Source organism: Palaemon carinicauda, chromosome 14, assembly GCF_036898095.1.
Source record: "Palaemon carinicauda isolate YSFRI2023 chromosome 14, ASM3689809v2, whole genome shotgun sequence".
In the NCBI taxonomy this organism is placed as follows: Eukaryota; Metazoa; Arthropoda; class Malacostraca; order Decapoda; family Palaemonidae; genus Palaemon; species Palaemon carinicauda.
In genome coordinates, this window is record NC_090738.1 from 22,746,317 (window position 1) to 22,748,320 (window position 2,004).

Here is a 2,004-nt window from a genome sequence, read left to right on the forward strand (position 1 = left end):
TTTTTCTATTTTTTTTCTGGATTTTTTTTATTTTTTAATATTTTTTGGATTTTCATTTTTTTCACGTTCACTGCACCAAACTACAACGATCGATCCTTTCCACATTACGATATCCTTAATAATAGTATTGATTCCCCTGACGATGTTGACACCTTCTTGGTCCTTGATTGTACTGACAATGATCTTCCCATCTTGGGGGTCCTTGATTGTACTGCTGACGTTGGTTCCACTGCCCTGGCTGATGCCTTGTTGCCTCCTGACGATACCACTGGCCACCACTCCTCTCCAAGTGATTGTCCTCCTCATGGCGTAGCTCTTCATCATAATCTCTTCGGTTTCCTTCGTCCACTAGAATAAGTTTAGCATTAACCACCTTTTTTTACTTCTCCTCGAATGCCTCCTGTAGGAATTCGGGTTTGTTTCGATGTCTGTCTGGGTGGAACATCATAGACAAGTCCCTGAAGGATCTTATAATTTCTGCCTTTGTGGCTGTCTGTTCCAAACCCAGAATCTCACAGTGACCCTTTTCTTCCCATTCCTTTTGCAGTGCTTTAGTACCTTCTATGATTTTTAAAAATTTATCTGATTTCTTAATCTTAACCGTTTCGAAGTCCTTCAAGGCAGCGTCGAAAATACCAAGTTTGACGAGGTGCCCTCCTCGTAACATGTACGCTTTCCACCCTTCCAGACCTTTCTCGATAGCCATAGAACAGTCCAAAACAATATCCATATGAGGAGGCTTCTCAGTGGCTGAGTTCGCTTCAGTCCGAAGGACATGCAAAAGAGCTGTTTCTTTTTCGTAGTGCGCTTCCATACTCAGGGCTTCGGTGAAAATATCTACTGCCTCTTTGGGCCAGTTATTCATATGCGCAAATAATCCAGCCATCAATAAGCTTTTCCTCTTATGTTCGTCCTTACTATCAGCTTTATGAACTTCCGCCTTCTCAGCTACCAGCTTCTCCCTTTCTGCCTTCTGTTCACAAACTGCACTTTTCAGTTTATTCAGTTGCTCCATGTTCTTAATATGCACCTTCTTAATTTCTTCGTTTTCAGTTTCAAACTTCTCCGCTATCATATTTCGTTCCATTATCTCAAGGTCTTTTATTTTGCAAAAAAAATCCAGTTTTTCATAATCTTGCGCCATGTCAGCTTTAATTTTCTCTCTTTCTTCCTTCAATTCACCTACTTCCTTTTCAATTCGTTTACTAGTTCATTTTTCTCAATTTGTTCTCTTTTCACTACTTCATTTTCATTTATGATATTTCCATCAATTTTTCATGTTCCTTCATCTGAAGGTCTCTTTCGACGCATTCAGATTCCAGTTCAGTTTTTTCTGCCTTCAATTCACCAACTTCCTTTTCCAATTCGTTTACTAGTTAATTTTTCCGATTTTGTTCTTTCTTCATTACTTTATTTTCATTTCTGATATTTTCCATCAATTTTTCATGTTCCTTCATCTGAAGGTCTCTTTCGACGCATTCAGATTCCAGTTTAGTTTTTTCTGCCTTCAATTCACCAACTTCCTTTTCCAATTCGTTTACTAGTTCATTTTTCTGATTTTGTTCTTTCTTCATTACTTTATTTTCATTCCTGATATTTTCCATCAATTTTTCATGTTCCTTCATCTGAAGGTCTCTTTCAACGCATTCAGATTCCAGTTTAGTTTTTTCTGCCTTCAATTCACCAACTTCCTTTTCCAATTCGTTTACTAGTTCATTTTTCTGATTTTGTTCTTTCTTCAGTACTTCATTTTCATTTCTGATATTTTCCATCAAATTTTTAAGTTCTTTCATCTGAAGGTCTTTTTCGGTGCAATCACTTTGCAGATTTTCCTTTATTTCTATTATTCTCCCCATTTCTTCAATTTGTCTTCGTAACTTATCATTTTCAGCCTCGATATTTTCTAAGAGAGTAGTCCGATCCTCGTCTTCCATTTTGAGTTAATTTCCGTCCAACAAATCTTCGCATCCATGTTCCATTTCTGGAACATATTCTTCCAGAGAG

The 2,004-nt window shown here is 37.5% G+C and overlaps 1 protein-coding gene across 1 annotated transcript; it reads right to left on the reverse strand.

The window, feature by feature from the left end:
* Positions 1–379: 379 nt before the first annotated feature.
* Positions 380–1,934, reverse strand: LOC137652704 (dnaJ homolog subfamily C member 3-like). Its single transcript, XM_068386106.1, has 2 exons — positions 1,746–1,934; positions 380–1,189 (listed from the first exon to the last, which is right to left on the reverse strand). The coding sequence occupies exons 1-2, from the start codon at positions 1,932–1,934 to the stop codon at positions 380–382; spliced, it is 999 nt and encodes a 332-aa protein (XP_068242207.1).
* Positions 1,935–2,004: the final 70 nt, after the last annotated feature.